Below are 15236 nucleotides of genomic sequence, written 5' to 3' on the forward strand. Positions count from 1 at the left end.
TCCATAAGCTGTTAGAGCCCAAGAATCTTCTAATTATTCTTTTTCCATCCTTTTACTTTTTCTTTCCTTCCAGTTTTATTGAGATATAATTGGCATACAGCACTGTATAAGTTTAAGGTGTACAACATAGTGATTTGACTTAACATAAGTCATGCAGTGATTACAACAGTAAGTTTAGTGAACATCCGTCATCTCATATACATGTAGAATTAAAGAAATATAAAAATTTTTTTTCCTTGTGATGAGAACTCAGCGTTTACTCTCTTAACAACTTCCATATATAACATATGGCAGTGTTAATTATATTTACCATGTTGTACATTGCATCCCTCGTACTTATTTATCTTATAACTGGAAGTTTGTGCCTTTCGACCGCCTTCATCCATTTTCCCTCCTCCTACCTCCTGCCTCTGGTGACCACAAATCTGACCTCTTTTCCTGTGGGTTTGTTTGTTTGTTGTTTTCAAGTATAGTTGACCTACAACAGTGTTAGTTCCTGGTGCATAACACAGTGATTACCTATTTCTCTACATTTCAAAGTAATCACCACTCCATCCTTTTACTTAAAATCTGCATCTTGAGGTTAAAAGTGGTTTCTTGTAGACAGCGTATACTTGGGTTTTGTTTTTATATCCAATCTGACCATCTCTGCCTTTTAATTGGAATGTATACACCATTTACATTTAATGTGATTATCGATCTGATTCCACTTTATTTTCTTTTTTGGCTTTTAGCTATAATTTGTGTGTGTGCTTGTCAGCATATGTACGTGTGTGTGTGTGTGTGTATGTGTTTTTGTGTGCATTGGTTGCTTTAGGGTTTATGGTATATGTCTTCAATTTATTGTGGTTTACTTTCAAGTGAGATTATACCACTTCATGGACAGTAGAAGCACCTTACAATAATATATATCTCTCCCCTCCTGGCTTTGTGCTATAATTATCATACATTTTCCATCTATTGATAAATGTTAAAAAGCCTACAATATGTGTTTTTTTTTTTTTTTTTTTTTACCTGTACGCAGGCCTCTCACTGTTGTGGCCTCTCCCGTTGCGGAACACAGGCTCCGGATGCGCAGGCTCAGCGGCCATGGCTCATGGGCCCAGCCGCTCCGTGGCATGTGGGATCTTCCCGAACCGGGGCATGAACCCGTGTCCCCTGCATTGGCAGGCGGACTCTCAACCACTGCACCACCAGGGAAGCCCTATGTGGTTGTTTTTGCTTCAGACTGTCAGTTACCTTTTCAAGGGATTTAAATATTTTATTTACCCCATAGTTATCATTCCTTATTCTCTTCATTCCTTTGTGTAGATCCAGATTTCCATCTTCTATCATTTTCCTTCTCCTCAAAATACTTTTAAGAATTCTTATAGTTCAAGGCTGTTGGTGATCAATTCTTTCAGCTTTTAGTCTTAACTTTTGAAAGATTTTCATGGGGTAGGAAATTCTCAGTTGACAGATTTTTTTCTTATTGTCCTTTAAAGATGTTGCCACCTTGATTCTGGATTGCATTGTTTCTAACAAGAAACAGTGTTCTTATCTTTGTTCCACTCTATGTTTTGTGACCACTTTTAAGATTTTTTAAATCACCAGTTTCAAGCAATTCGATTATGATAAGCTTGGGTGTAATTTTCTTTATGTTTTTTGTGTTTGGGGTGTTCACTGAGCTTCTTGGGCCTGTAGGTTTGTGGTTTTGTCAAATTTGGAAAAGTTTTGGCCATTGTTTCTTCATTTTTAGGGGCTCCAGTTATACATGTATTAGCCTGCTTGAAATTGTCCCACAGCTCAGTGATGCTCATGTTTTTAAAATTCTTCTTTCTCTCTGTGTTTCAGTTTGGTTAGATTCTGTTGCTGTCTTCAGGTTCACTGTTCTTGTTTTCTTCAATGTCTAATCTGCTGATCAGCCCATCTAGTGCATTTTTCTTTTTTGTTTGTTTGGTCTTTTGTTTGTTTTATTGAAGTATAGTTGATTTACAATGTATTTATGTCAAACCTAATCTCCCAGTTCATCTCACCCTCCCCAGGTGACCTATCCCTGTTCTGAGGTTTTTCTTGACAATGTTTGTATTGTAAAAAGGCCTGGGTTTTTGTTAAAGAGGATTTGAAGTGTCCCGAATTGCAGGTGTGATCAAGTGGGTCCCCTCATGTATCCGACCTTCTCTCCCGTCACATCCTCTCCTGGAGTGATGTGAGTTTTTCAGGGCCTCACAGGTGATGAGAGAATATCAGCCAGCAAGCTCTGGGCTGTAGCTTTTGTTCAGGCTTGGTGAGCCACTCTTCTGTGAGATTTCTGTCATTTGTTTGAAGAAAGAACTAGGGTTGCAGAGTGGATATAAGTTAATCCTTCGTAAAATCGATAGTTCAGCTCAGACCAGTTCGCATTGGCTGTGTCTCCCAGCATCGCCGCCTTACATATTTTCCTTGGCCGTGTTTGTGGGTGGCAACTCAGAGGCCGAGGGCTGAACAGGGTAGACCCGAGAGCCGGCTTTCTCTGCTGACCCTCTGGTTGTGTCCCCCAGGCCTCCGCATGCTGGGATCTCAGTGGTGGGTCCGAATGTCACCTCTGATCTCTGGGTATTTGTGAGAAGTAATGAAAGATTCCTGGGATTCTTGGGATTTACAAGCATCTTAGAAACTGAAGGCATGTGATTATTGCCATGGAAGAGGAGATAGTCTTTTACCCGGCTTTAGCAGAAGTTAAGGAGAGCAGGAGGAAGACTTGCATTTCTTGTACCGAGCACGCACACGTAGCTGATGGTGGTAAGACGCAAGAGCGAATGGAATTCTCTGTGTTGCACGAGCGTCACGGAATCATAGCATGTGTGTGTGTGTGTGTGTGTGTGTGTGTGTGTGTAGTTAATGCTGTATTTTATTTCCCTCAGAATTTGTGGTGGATTGTCGGAAATTTGTGGATTCAAATGCTCTGGGCCTAAGTGTCACAGCCCTCAGCAGCTACGACCCCCCGATGCGAGCCGCGGCCTACTCCGTGCTGGCAGCCTACTACTCACAGCTGGAGGGGGCACGCTTCCGGGAGCAGCCCCAGGTGAGCGGGGCTGCGGGGACGGCTCTCCGCCCCGGCCTGGTGGAAGGATTTCCTAAAGAGATCGGAGGCGTTGCCGAGAGACTGATACAGGACAAAGTCTGTCCCCTGCTGGGGGAAGGGGGGTGATGCCTGAGGCTGTCTCGGGTCCTCAGCCCCGGGAGATGGAGACAGGTCTCCCCTTACAAGTGGTCTTCTTGTGTCGCGGTGGGCAGAGCAGTTCTAATTTCTGTTGAACTCAGAGGTGACGGCAGCTGTCACCCAGGACACACAGAGCCTCAGAAGCCACGCCTTGAGGGGGTGGGGACAGGCGTCACCTTGGGTGGTCCCTGGGGCGCGAGGAGCAGGCCACTCTGCAAAGCCGTGGTTTAGGCTGTACAAGATAAGGCTGATCACAGCCGTTCTGCAAATTCTCTCTTTTTCTGTTTTCCCCCTTTTTCCTGGTTTGAAGGTACTGTACCTGTTGGACGTAGTCCGGAATGGGATCCGAACTAAGAACATGAGACTCACCTTCACCTTGACTCTCTTCATCGCCAAAGCAGCCTTGCAAATTTTGAAACCAGGTACCACTGACAGAATCAGGTTGGGGTGAGGTGGAAGTTTTGAGGCTGAGCAAGGCCACTTGGAGGCGTTCATCCCGCAGGCATCACCAGTCCACCACACGTGTGAGGGAGACGGATCAGGGTCACACGTGCCAGGCGCAGAAGAGTGTGTGTGATGGGGGAGATCGTGTGCTCCTGTTTGCCTGTGGGGGTATAAAGCTGTGGCGAAAGCAAATCACAGCTCCCACCACAGGGACTGCTCGAGGGCGTCACGGATCCATACGTGAGCACTTAGAGGGACCTGACATGGAGGCCCGTCCATGCTGGCGGCTGCTGCTCTGAGTTCGGGGGTCAGCGTCAGTGTAGCTCACCAGCTAGAGGACAAGCGGCCTGTGGGTCCCAGCGCAGGTGTCACCCAGGGCATGGAACACAAAACACTCTGCTTTGTTCCTCACAGCAGGGCACTGCTGAGGTAGTGTGAGCACAAGTCAGTCTATCATAGGACCTTTTTTTTTTTTTGGTAATTAGTGAAAAGTCATAGAATGTCGATAACGTTAGGGACCACAGGGTTGTTTTTAGATGAGGAGACAGCCTCCCAGCTGGGGCCCCCAAGGTTCAATAGCTTGTTCAAGCCCCACAATCAATCTGTAGTCAAGTTGCTGTTAGAATTCAGATTTTTTTTTTTTTTTTTTTTTTTTATTAATTAATCAATTTATTTATTTATTTATTTTTGGCTGCGTTGGGTCCTCGTTTCTGTGCGAGGGCTTTCTCCAGTTGCGGCGAGCGGGGGCCACTCTTCATCACGGTGCGCGGGCCTCTCACTATCGCGGCCTCTCTTGTTGCGGAGCGCAGGCTCCAGACGCGCAGGCTCAGTAGTTGTGGCTCACGGGCCTAGTTGCTCCATGGCATGTGGGATCTTCCCAGACCAGGGCTCGAACCCGTGTCCCCTGCATTGGCAGGCGGATTCTTAACCACTGCGCCACCAGGGAAGCCCAGAATTCAGATTTGATTTTCATCTCCTCCATATCTTTATTTTTGGCTGCGTCGGGTCTTCGTTGCTGCACGTGGGCTTTCTCTAGTTGTGGCGAGCGGGGGCTACTCTTCGTTGTGGTGCACAGGCTTCTCATTGTAGTGGCTTCTCTTGTTGCAGAGCACGGGCTCTAGGCACACGGGCTTCAGTAGTTGTGGCTCGCGGGCTCCAAAGCGCAGGCTCAGTAGTTGTGGCGCACGGGCTTAGTTGCTCCGCGGCACGTGGAATCTTCCCAGACCAGGGCTTGAACCTGTGTCCCCTGCGTTGGCAGGCGGATTCTTAACCACTGCGCCACCAGGGAAGTCCCCCCGTATCATTTTTATTACATGGTTTTCTCTTTACCTTAGAAATTATGGGAGGAAAGAAGGTAATTAGCCATTTAGACTCCAAAGGAACAAACTCTTCTGTGAAAATACCCCAGCAGAGGTCAAGGTGGATGGTCTTGGCCTCCCTCCCATCCAGTCTGTGCCCCACCGGCAAGCTGTCCCACATCAGACCTCATGTCGGTGTTGGAGCACAGGGCAGCATCAGTGATCCAGGGTTGGGACCAGGGGAGGAGGTGTCGGCCCCATTGCATTCAAGAGCCAAGTGACTCGGTGCGTGTGAGCCCCCTTTGCTGTGGCAGTTGCCTCAGCGGGAGGCTGATGGGCTGGGTGTTAGCCCTGTGCTGTCTGAAGTGTGGCCAGGCCCCACTCTCCCCACCAGCTGATTAGAGCTTAGGCAGTGGGCTGATGCCCGGGGAGGGGTGACATCTCCGAAGGACTGGACATCCTCACGTAGTTCCTGGGCTGCAAGAGAAGCCCGTGTGCTGTGTAGAACTAAGGTGTCTTAACTGCGTTTTAATTCTTGAGAACTAATAACCTGGATCAGGATTGGAAAGCCCCGAGGGGGCAGGGGTTTATGTCTGACCCCCCACCCCGCCAGGGCCCTACTACACTACTCCAGCCGGCCACGGGCTGTCCTGTTGGCGCTCTGGTGAGTGACTGTCTCCTTGTGTTCACAGAGGAGCACATGTATTTGAAGGTCAACAAGTTCCTGCTGTCCCATGAGTACCTGAACATGAACAAGGTTCCAGGCTTCTACCAGTTCTTCTACAGCTCGGACTTCGAGGTAACGCTCTGAGGTCTCGGGGTCCTGGAAAGGCTCCTAAATGGGATGCTCAGCCACGGCGCTGACGTTTCCCCGAGGAGACTGTCAGCTACAGAGCAGGGGCTGGGGTGGAGCCGTGGGCCAGGCGGGCCTGTGTGTGGAAACGCTTCCCATTCCACACCTTGATTCTTGGGTGGCTTCTCAGACCTCACAGACTACTCCAGAGGCCTCGAGTCATGGCATCCTCGTTGTATTTTCTTGGTGAAGCACTGGCTTGAATACTAATGTGCTTTTACAGAACACCCCCTGTGAGTGAGCACAGTTCACTGGGTAAACTTGACCTGGTCCCTTATTCCTGACCTGGAGAAATGGAAGCAGAGAGGAGATGGAGGATTTTTAATAACATACCCAGAAACGGAGGGTGGGGGCAGCCGTGCTGCAGCCTTTGCCCCCAGTTGAAAGTACTGGTGTTGGAAGGGTTTTCAGGGGAAAAGGTCTTCACTTATTTAACGATAGTTTCTTGGTTGCTTGGGTTACAGCAGAAGACGGAGCGGGAGTGGATGTTCGGGCTTCTGCGCCAGGGGATGCGGGACAAGTACTGCTACGAGCTCTGCGCCAGGCGGGGCGTCCTCCACATCATCCTGTCCTTCTTCAGCAGCCCGCTCTGCGACGACGTGGCCCAGGTAGGCGGCCAGCGCTCCTGGGGGACCGAGGCCTGGGCCCTTGCGCGGGGTTCCACCTGCCAGTCAAGTCCCCGTGGAGTCTCACCCAGCCTGGTCTCCCGATTCTACATTAGCTTCCTGTGCCCTGGCCTGGGGGCGGGGCCTGTGGAGAGGGAGGGAGGTAATGAGTACCCAGGTGGCTCTGGAACGACTGAGAGCTCTAGAAACTCGTCACCCCATAAATGATTGAGGTGCTTGGAGACACGCCCAAGCCACCAGGATGTCTCACGATGCACAGAAGCTGCAGGTTATCAAAACTCGGCCGGGAAAATGAGTCACGAGTCGGAACTGCCTGCCTCACGGCTGACGAGAGAGTCTGCACATTAGCTCGGCCCCTGGAGCCAGAGCTCGTGTCGCGTGAGACGTAACTGGGAGAATTCATCCGTATTTTGATTAATTTCTAGCCCGGTCAGCTTCTGCTTCTGGTATCATGTAAAATGTGGGTAAATAGGAGTGAGTTTGAATAAACTGAATTCGAGTGTGGTAGATGTCTGTTTTTTACATCATGTGAGAACCCTAAAGCCCCCAGTTAACAGTTCCAGCGGGAGTCCCAGCTTTCTATCCTCTCCAGGGGGTAAACTCAAGGCAATGAATGAGCCACCGGCAGTTCATGGCTGGGCTCGAAATGGGTCCGCCCTCCTCCCCACTCAGGCTGCCCCAGATGCGGGCCGTGATGGATTACCGGGTGGGCGTCCCCCGGCTCGAGCTCGCTGTGGCCATCTGTGTCCTCTGGCTGTCATTGTGGGGAAGGGTGGTCCCCCATGGCCACCACCCTTACAGACTTAGCAGATGTCAGGTGCAGCCGCCGCCTGTAATTGGAACATACCATTCTATTTTTTAAAGTGTTCCCTGGATCAAGTAAGTCAGGTTTTCCCACTGAAGAGTAACTTTTTGTTTTGGGTTTGCAGAATTGGATTTTGGAAATTCTGCAGAACGCTGCCCGGGATGCCAAATCTGCCTATGAGATCCTGCGGGATTACAGCCTCTTAACGTGGATCCTACACATCCTGGAGAGCAAGTAAGCACCGTGTGTGTTTGTGTGTCTGTGTGTGTGTGTGTCTCTGTGTGTGTGTGTCTCTGTGTGTATCTGTGTCTGTGTGTGTGTGTCTGTGTGACTGTGTCTGTGTCTCTGTCTCTGTCTGTGTCTCTGTGTGTGTGTGTGAGAGCAGGAGAGTGTGTGTGCTGTGCGTCAAGCAGAAGGAGGTGACGTAGAGACCGGGGTGCCTCCTGCCGTGTCTCGTGTCCGCTGGAAGTGTCCCGGAGAATCTGTGTTCCCAAAACAGCATCCTCTACACCACCTTTCCGTCTCCTGTGCCAGGTCCAGGCTCCTCCCCTGGAGTGGGGTCCCCCATCCGAGGTGTCAAGGTCTCTGCCCTTCCTGAGGCAGAAACAGGGAACTCCTGTTTGAGGCACGCTCGTGCGGTGATGTGGGTTCGCACTCCACTCCCGCCCGGGGTCAAGGTGCTCCGCGAAGAGCCGGTGCCGGAGCAGCGTCGAGGGCTGGAGCGGGTGTTTGTCTTGTTACTGGGGCTGCCGTCACCGGGCGGCTCAAACGACACAGTTTCATTTTCTCGCCTTCTGGAGGCTGGAAGTCCGAGATCAGGGGGCCACATGGTTGGGTTTGGTGACAGCTTGTTTCCTGGCAGACACACTGCCCACTGTGTCCTCACGTGACCAGGGAGAGAGAATGAGAGAGCTCTGGTCTCCTTCTCTTCTTACAGGACATTAATCCCATCATAGGGGCTCCATCCTCATGACTTCTAAGCCTAATGGCTTCCCAAAGGCCCCACCTCCAAATATAGTCCCATTGGGGTTAGGGCTTCAGCATCTGAATGGGGCGGGGAACACAGTTCAGTCCATAGTGTGATCTGTTTTGATTCCTAACACTCTCCTAAGTTTGAGGCTGTGTGAAAAGATGAAGACCTTGTCTCAGCAGACAGCCCTTGGTGGCAGGGATCTTTCTTTCAGACAGCTACCTATGATGATAAGCCTGGGGACATCCAGGCTCTTTCATGTATTTTTTTTTCCTTTTGTGCATTTTTTAAAAAGAATTAAAAGATTTTTCTCTGAAAGAAAGTGATGTCTTATATCTAAAGGCAGCATTGGCCGATTATCTGTTCCTGGCTGTTACCTTTATGCTTTAGGGTTGAGTTGTTCTCGTGGGCGGGAAGGCTCTTCTTAGGGTGCCGCAGCGGCTCCAGAATGTCCCTTAGTGGGGACTGAGGTGGTTGGCTGTCTAGAAAGGAGGGTTGGGGCCTCGCCCTGGGGTGGAGCTGCATTTCTGGAGCAGACGTCCTGTGTTCACTCAGACGCTGCGTCCCCCTCTTTGGGGGCTGCAGCGGGAGGTGCGAGGATAGACGGTTGGGGGAGAGGGGAGAAGTCTGCCACTCGGGAAGGTCACCGCCGTCGCGGTCTCCTGCATGGTTGCCGCCCACGCCCTCCGGGAGACGTCACTGGGAGGAGAGGATGGGACAGGCAGTGGACTCTCCCACGTGTGGTTTCAGGTTCCTGGAGGCTCAGCTGCTCGGCAGCCTCATCTCCCTGCTGCACACGCTGTGGGTGACCACGCTGGGGGACAGAGGCGTGCAGCCAGGGGAGCGGCCTCCTCGCAAGCCTGGGTCCCAGGAGCCCCCGAAGCTGCTCGCCCTGCATTTGGTCGACGAGTTCCTCCACGTCCTCCTTGTGCTCACGAAGCACCTGAGGTAAGCCCCTCCCCACTGGCCACGACCCCTTGGAGGTCACCTGTCGGCCTCCCCTTAGTCACGGCTCCACAGGTGGGCTCTGGGGCGGGGGGGGGGGTGCTGCCGTCCCTGCGGTGACGCCGGGAAACCTCCTTCAGCTGCTCGTCTTCCCGCGTCAACTTCAGGAGGTTCCTTTCAAGACCGTGAGAACCGAGCACACGCGAAAAACCTAAAGCCTGTCGTGCCAGGTCATTTTTAGCAGGCAAACCGTCTATTGGAGTTTTGGATCCGAGCACTCAAAATGTTTTATAGAAAGAACGTATTTTCCATGATCTAAGCCTAGGAAAGTTAAGCTGTTCCCAAACTCGCCTCCGCCTTCATTAGCCTACGGGCTCCCTTATCCATGAATTTCCTTGAAAATGTCAGTATTTTCCCCTTGGAATTACACTCTTGGTTTCCTCAGGAGAGCTCAGTTCTTCTCAGATTCTACTGTGTTAGAGAAAGTACACCGTGTGCCCTCAGATTTCTGGTTTGGGAACAGGGGTATGCTGATGGAAACCAGAGGATCGATAGCAAATGGATTGATTGTCATCTCAGAATGAAACTTTCTTGATAAAGGACAGGGCACTTGGTTTTCTGTTGTTCTGAATTCAATTGTTGGATTCATGCCAGAGCGCCCGTTTCTTATTTTGGGGTTGTCTCTGAGAACCGATTCTTATTCAGAATACTGATCATAAATGTTAAAATTGTGGAAGGCAGATGGTTTTGAATTTTAAATTCCTTAGAACTCGGAGGGATGTGCGTCTTCGCAGCGCCCACCAGTCAGGTTTGGCCGTGGGTGGTGCCGTCCCCGGGCTTTGCCGAGCCTTTTCCCCCGAGGCTGAGAGCTCCTGAGTCGGAGAGGAACTGGCGGTGCTGGAGCTGTTTAGCGTGGCAGCTGGCGCCCTCACCACAGGCTCTGCCCAGCTCTCCCGGTTTCCAGAGCGCTTTCGGTGCCCCCAGGGTGGAGCTCAGACTCCGGGCCCCGTTCTGCCTCCCCTGGAGGGGCTCCCCGTTTCCTGCGCTGTGCGCTGGGCTCCACGCTCTTGTCTGTTGTAAAGGGTCGCCCGGGCTGTGAGTGGACGGTGTGCTGAGCCGCAGGACGAGGTCCTGGGCTGCCGGACGAGGAGGTGGCCCTGGCTCAGTCCGTGGCGTTGGCTCCCGCAGGCCCGCCTTGGCCCCCGCCCAGCTCACCAGCTTCTTCGGGGCACTGGACTCCGTGCTGAGGTACCGGGCCACCGTGCTGCAGGCCTTCAGGGACATGAACCGCTTCACCGTGAACGAGACTGTGCTGTCCACCAGGGATGCCCTCGTCCTCCTGCACCAGTGGAGCCTCGTCGAGAGAGACGTCAGGCTCCAGGAGGACCTGAGAGCCGCCGCGGAGAGATGCCAAGTCAGGGAGCTGCTGAGTGAGTGTCGGACCCGCTCCCCAAGCCGTGCTCGCTGCCCCGCGGAGCAGCCGGCGTCTTACCGTCCCTGAGCGGCATGTCTGCAGCTTAGAGACAGGGCCTGTCCGACTTTGTAGCCCGAGAGGGGGCTGGGGGCCGGCTTTGAGTCCCAGCTCTGCCGCTGACCAGCGCTTGGCTGCTACGATAACAGTAACGACGGGTCACAGGGAAGCACTGAGCACTCGCTGTGCTCCAAGCGTGGGGACGCGTCCCGGGAGGGCACAGCCCGTGGGCCGCCCTACCATCTGCATGTGTGTGTGTTTGGGGGTGGGCGGAACACTAGTCTCACCGCCTTTTCTCTTTCCTCTGTGTGTGTGTGTGCGTGCGTGCGTGTGTGTGCATGTGCGTATGTGTGTGCGCGCACCTGTGCGTGTATGTGTGTGTGCGTATACGTGTGTGTGCGCGCGTGTGTGTATGTGTGCGTGTGCGTGTGTTGTGCGTGTGTGTACACGCACACGTGTGTGTGTGAGACAGAAATGCTCAAGGATAAGAACAAGCCAGTTGGGCCAGCCCGAGCCAAAGGCCCCCGGGGCCGGAAGCGGAGGCCTGGGGAGGCCGAGGAGGCGGTGGACCCTGAGCTGCCGGCATCCACCTTGGAGGCGTGCAGGGGTCTCCTGAGGTCCATCCTGACCCACTGGGGGCCCGCGTTTCCTGACCCCGAACCTGAGAGCGAAGGCCCAGGCCCCGTGGGCGCCGTCACCGTCCTGGTGGCCGGCTGGGTGCTGCGCTCCGCGGCCGCGAGCCCGCTCAGTCGGGCGGAGACGGCGGGCCTCCTGGGCTGGCTCAGGAGCCGCATCTTGCCACGGCCGGCGGTCGTGGCCGACCTCCTTCAGGACAGCGCCGTGGCGAGCGGCGTGTTCAGGCTGTACAGCCGGTTCTGCGGCGCTGAGGGGCTGGCGGGGACCGAGCAGAGCGTGGCCGGCCTCTTCAACGCCGTCATGCTGCAGCTGGGGGCGGCCCGCGGCCCCGCCGGGAGCCCCTACTGGCCGATGCTCGAGCCCGTCCACCTCTCTTCTCTGAACGCGGAGGATGCAGCCACGCGAGGTAAGCCTGGTGCTCAGGTCGGAGGCTGAAGAAACGCGGGAGTGGGCCGGGGGTGGGGAGCATCTCCTGTTCCTTAGAGCCTGTCGTGAGCCTTTGGGGGCCTCTCTCCACGGTTCTGGGGATCGCGGAGAGGGCCATGGGACCCTGAGTGTAGGGGGAGAGGAAGTCTCTGCCTTTGCCTTCAGGTGAAAGAAACCTTTAGTGATGTTTTTGCTTACAGTGGAGAAAGATGCTCACGTCACAACCTTGTGTCCCACCGGGACGCTCTACTGCAGAGCAGTGGCTTCCCTAAGTTTCTACCGTTATTACCCACATGAAGAGTTATGTTTCGTGTCGTGGCCAGGTGTGTGTGTGTGTGTGTGTGTGTGTGTACACTCGAGCACACGTGCACAAGAGCGCACACAAACACACAAGTCACACAATTTATGTGCTTGGCACTTTGCAGGTTCTTAATAAAGGCGTGACTGCACAGACGAGGGAACAGCAAAGGCTGTAGGAGGACAGGAGGGAGGCTGTGACCATGTGGCTCCTCCATCCGGGAGGGTGGACCCTTCACTGAGGGATGGGGGACACGACGGGGAGCAGGGAAGGGGGCGGTCCCACAGCGCGGCAGGTGAGCTCACCTGGTAACCGGGGTGCCCTGCCCTCTCCTGTGGCCGCAGTCGGGGAGTTGAGTCTGGGCCTGTAAACCTTCTCACCTGTGCCACTGAGGTGATGATGGGAAGTGACTCAGGCCGCTCCTCCCAAACTTCGGTTGTGGTTCTCGGCCTGGGTGGTCAGCACCAAGGAAGAGGCTTGACTTGTAGTAACTTTTTTTTTACATTTCACACACATTCATTCATCACATGAAAAGATAATTTTAAAATGAACAAGAAAGGTTAACCTAGAAGTCAAGCAAAGGTGGAATTAATTTATGGCAGTGGACGCTCACTGCCATCTGGGGCTTCGCACAGCCCCGGGCCCCTGTGCATGTGGGCGGGTGACTTGTTTTCCGACTGACCGGATTGCGTTCTAATGGCCTTGTCCCTTTCCTCAGCCACTGCTGTGTTCCTGGTGTCTCTGTACATTAAGGACGTCTGGCTGGGGGCCCAGCGGCCAGACACCCTCTTGACCCACGTCCGGATGGTCCTCGACGCCTCGGAGGACGTGGAAGGTGGTGACGAGGAGGCCATCGTCAGGCTCTGCAAGGACATCGCGGCCGCGATCCCTGACACTTAACCCCCTGCGGCTGGCGCTTCCGGCTCCAGGCTCTAGGAGTCAGGTTGAGTCAAGGGTTTCCATGGAAGGCCTGTGAGATGACAAGCTCTGAATGTTGACCAGGTGTCCTGACAGGAAAAGTTGGCTTCATTTAACTGACTGATAAATAATAAGCTCAAGGGACCACGTGTGCGAAGCAGTCAGGGTTACAGTGGGCTTGGGGACCTTCGGGCCATGAGCCCCAGTCAGCGCAGACCCTTCCTCTTAGGGGCTCATTGTTCCTCAAAGAAATACCACAAATCGAGGTGGCGCTTCTGAGTGCTTAAGGGATTCATGGACTTTAAAGCTGAAGTGTCCAGAGATATGTCAGACAGAAGAGCAAGAAGAGAGACGTTTAAAGTTTGCCTTAAGGCTTTAAAACAAAGCTTTGTGTAACTTTTTGAATAAATAAGCCCTGCCAGTGTTGTGTTAAATTATTTTAGTAAATAAAAAGGATGTTACACTAAATCCTTAAAGTATAAAATTGTTTTGACTTCTGCTTTGGAAAGACAGCCTATATTTTTAAAAATTCTGTTTCAAAGGGGGATTTAGAATTTTATAACTTGTTAATAAATGTCTATTTTTGTTAGGTTTTTGTGTTTTGTTTAATTGATTTAATCACAGGCTATTTTTATTCTACAGAGACCTGCATTTCAGAGGTCAGGATTTGACTTTTAAGATTCCTACATTAATTGATATTGTAGCTGACGAATGTTGAATATGAAGTTTCATGGGTTTCCCAGATAAAATTTGGTCCTGATCATTTAAAGCTCTGCATGTACCCTCCTGCACACCCAGGTAGGTGCCCAGGGGCCTGCTGGGCCCTCGTGCCATGTCAGCACACGCATTCCCTGTCTGCCACCTGGGAGGTGGCTGTTTATTTGCCCATATGACGTTTATAGCACTGGCAATGGCTTGGTTTCAGCTTAAACATTTACACTTTTGTCTCCTTCCAGTGTTGTTTAGACTCTTTTCTGGTTTTTTTTTTAATGACTTAAGATTTTTACCAAGACAAGAGTAACGCTTCTGTGCATTTGTCCCCTTCCCACAAGTGGGGCTCATCGTCTAGAAAACAAGGAGCGTTTACCTCCCCTGCAAAACACCCACAACAATGTTCTTAGAATATCGTGAAGCCAGAATCCTACGCTTAGATTCAAGTTGGAAAGCCCATGTGGTCCTTTCTGCCCTCTTTCTGCATCTCTGGAGCCCATCAGTCTCCCTTCCCCCATCTTCCCTTCTAACCCACTGTCCCCCAGGCTGGCGAGGCCAAGCCTGGCCCTCACCTTACAGAATTATTTTTCAGTCTCCTGGGATGGGGTGGGGTGAGGTTTATGGGCTTCGTGGTATGGTGCTGGCACCCTGCCAGGGGCAGGCTGTCGGGCACTAGAGAACTAGGTCCATCGGGGGTCTCAGATCAGAGGTCACATGAAGTCACACAGCACGGGATCCTCCTGCCACTTGGGCTTAAGCCTTGCCTGCTGGACCCGACTGCCCTGTCTGGGGAGACGCCTCCCTGGGCTCTGTGTATGAAAGGCCTTGGGGAGGTCGGAGGTGTGGCTCAGGTCCCCTGACCACAGTCAGCGAGTCTGGCCGGGCACACACTGCCCCATCTTAGTAACAGTGGGTGTCAGTGGGGGATGGAGGGGGACCTGGCAGGCATTCCCTGGGCGTCCTAAAAAAGGTGCAGATCAGGGCTTCCCTGGTGGCATAGCGGTTGAGAGTCCGCCTGCCGATGCAGGGGACATGGGTTCGTGTCCCGGTCCGGGAAGATCCCACATGCTGCGGAGCAGCTGGACCCGTGAGCCATGGCCGCTGAGCCTGCGCGTCTGGAGCCTGTGCTCCGCAACGGGAGAGGCCACAACAGTGAGAGGCCCGCGTACCGCAAAACAAACAAACAAAAAGGTGCAGATCAGCCAAGCGAACTCAGAGTTGATAAAAAAACATTGCAGAAGTAATAGCTGAAACTATAAAGTGACATAGTAGAGGTCAGTGAATATTTTTTAATTTTAATTCATACATACTTTACTTTTCTATCCTTCCCAAAGCAAGCATAAGCAGTAAATAGGTTAAGTGCACTAAACAAAATGAGCAATACTGGGGGCTTCCCCCTCAGCCAGATGGGCTGTTGCCAGCCTTGGGTAAATGCATACCTGCGCCCCCTTGTACAGTCATTCTTGACCTAGTTGCACATCCTGCTACCTGTAAACAGGCTTTCAGACGGCACGTGCGTGTCCGGGTTGGTTTGAGTTCCCCGGCTCACTCAGCAATGGCCCTGGTTTGGGCTGTTGGTTCTGCCATCGAGAGGTTCTGTCTGCAGGGGAGGCTCACTGGGCTCGAAGTTCCTGGCGTCACCTGGTGCCGTGCG

The 15236-nt window shown here is 52.6% G+C and overlaps 1 protein-coding gene across 2 annotated transcripts in view; it reads left to right on the forward strand.

Moving 5' to 3' along the window:
- The window catches only part of URB1 (URB1 ribosome biogenesis homolog), a 66912-nt gene extending 53500 nt beyond the window's left edge, over positions 1 to 13412 (forward strand). Inside the window, exons 31-39 of one of the 2 annotated variants that reach the window (XM_081234229.1) lie at positions 2883 to 3043; positions 3492 to 3603; positions 5616 to 5722; positions 6241 to 6384; positions 7332 to 7441; positions 8928 to 9125; positions 10311 to 10552; positions 11066 to 11635; positions 12672 to 13412. In XM_081234229.1, the coding sequence (XP_081090355.1) occupies positions 2883 to 3043; positions 3492 to 3603; positions 5616 to 5722; positions 6241 to 6384; positions 7332 to 7441; positions 8928 to 9125; positions 10311 to 10552; positions 11066 to 11635; positions 12672 to 12853 (1826 nt within the window). In that variant the 3' untranslated portion in view covers positions 12854 to 13412. The remainder of the gene's footprint in view (positions 1 to 2882; positions 3044 to 3491; positions 3604 to 5615; positions 5723 to 6240; positions 6385 to 7331; positions 7442 to 8927; positions 9126 to 10310; positions 10553 to 11065; positions 11636 to 12671) is intronic. The other variant, XM_081234230.1, reaches the window with a different exon arrangement.
- The last annotated feature ends 1824 nt before the right edge of the window (positions 13413 to 15236 follow it).

This window comes from Mesoplodon bidens, assembly GCF_964165515.1.
Source record: "Mesoplodon bidens genome assembly, chromosome: 5".
Taxonomy (NCBI): domain Eukaryota; kingdom Metazoa; phylum Chordata; class Mammalia; order Artiodactyla; family Ziphiidae; genus Mesoplodon; species Mesoplodon bidens.